The 1,010-nt window shown below is 46.3% G+C and overlaps 1 protein-coding gene across 1 annotated transcript; it reads right to left on the bottom strand.

Annotated features, from left to right (window-relative positions):
- Positions 1–418: 418 nt before the first annotated feature.
- On the bottom strand, positions 419–661 carry LOC103728319 (small ubiquitin-related modifier 2-like). The gene is made up of 2 exons (XM_008826382.2): positions 508–661; positions 419–450 (listed from the first exon to the last, which is right to left on the bottom strand). The coding sequence occupies exons 1-2, from the start codon at positions 659–661 to the stop codon at positions 419–421; spliced, it is 186 nt and encodes a 61-aa protein (XP_008824604.2).
- Between the last annotated feature and the right edge of the window lie 349 nt (positions 662–1,010).

Here is a 1,010-nt window from a genome sequence, read left to right as displayed (position 1 = left end):
GATTTTTGTGTTGTTGGTTTTTTGTTAAAACAATGAGAGCAAAATAACTTACTGGAATATAAAGATAAGAGCTGGCGGAGCATGCCGCTAATGGAGAAGGGGAGGTTTTCACAGAACCAGTGCGTTCCCCTCCCATCTCCATCTGATGTCAACCAAACAGAACACGGCTGCTTAGATAAAAAGAAAAAAAGTACAATATGCTTGTGCGCATACACCAGTTACTTTTATGCACAAGAAAGTATGGGGGGCGGTGAGAGAATAGAGAAAAGTATTCTGTGGTAGTCAGGATGCAGTGGGACCAAACTGAGGCTTTCTAATTGAGAACGGATTCTTGGTCTGTAACAAAATTCTGGAGTAAAGTAGCAGGTTCCCTTCCAGTAGGCACCGCCTGTCTGCTGCTGGAACAGTCAATTGTATCTCAGTCCTCCTGCTCCAACTGTGCAGGTGTGTCTGTTTCATTGATTGGCTGCCCATCAAATAGGAATCTGATCTGCCTCATTGACAAACCCTGCCGTTCACAATAGGCTTTCATTAGTTTACTAAGTGGTGTGCGCCTCTTAATCTTAAACTGCACCACAGAACCATCCAGCCCGGCCACCTTCAAATTAATATGATCGTTGTCCTCAGTCTCCAGTCCTTTCTTGGGTTTCTCCTCAGCCATGGCGAGCACCGGAGTCTCCTCAGCTGCCGTTTCGCAAAAGACTTTCCAGGTCCGCACTGAGGAGCCAAGAAGGTTGGTTTTTAAGATAGAATTTTTATTGAGTTTTTTGGCATTTCGTAAAATAGATCTTAATTAAATTTAGGTCCCCTACCCCCCCCCCTCTGCATTCTCCCCAGAGCACCCCACAGGATTTCATGCATTCTGTCCTGTGCGGGAAGGACTATCCGGTGAAGCTGTTGTACCTGGATGTCCCTTGGTGCACGTTCATTCGCTGGAGCCTGCTCAGCCGGCCTAGCATCACTCTCTTAAAGAAGATCAATTCTTCCTCACCCAGCAGTCATCAGCTTCC

The sequence above is a fragment of the Nannospalax galili genome, unplaced genomic scaffold, assembly GCF_000622305.1.
Source record: "Nannospalax galili isolate Female #2095 unplaced genomic scaffold, S.galili_v1.0 C48534023, whole genome shotgun sequence".
NCBI lineage: Eukaryota > Metazoa > Chordata > Mammalia > Rodentia > Spalacidae > Nannospalax > Nannospalax galili.
Note: the sequence above shows the minus strand (reverse complement) of the source record. Positions and strands in the feature narration are given on the sequence as shown.

Coding starts and splice junctions, on each gene's coding strand:
- LOC103728319 (XM_008826382.2), bottom strand. CDS start 661: ATGGCTGAGGAGAAACCCAAGAAAGGACTGGAGACTGAGGACAACGAT. Junction 451..507: donor AGCCTATTGTGAACGGCAGG/GTTTGTCAATGA, acceptor TCAATGAAACAG/ACACACCTGCACAGTTGGAG.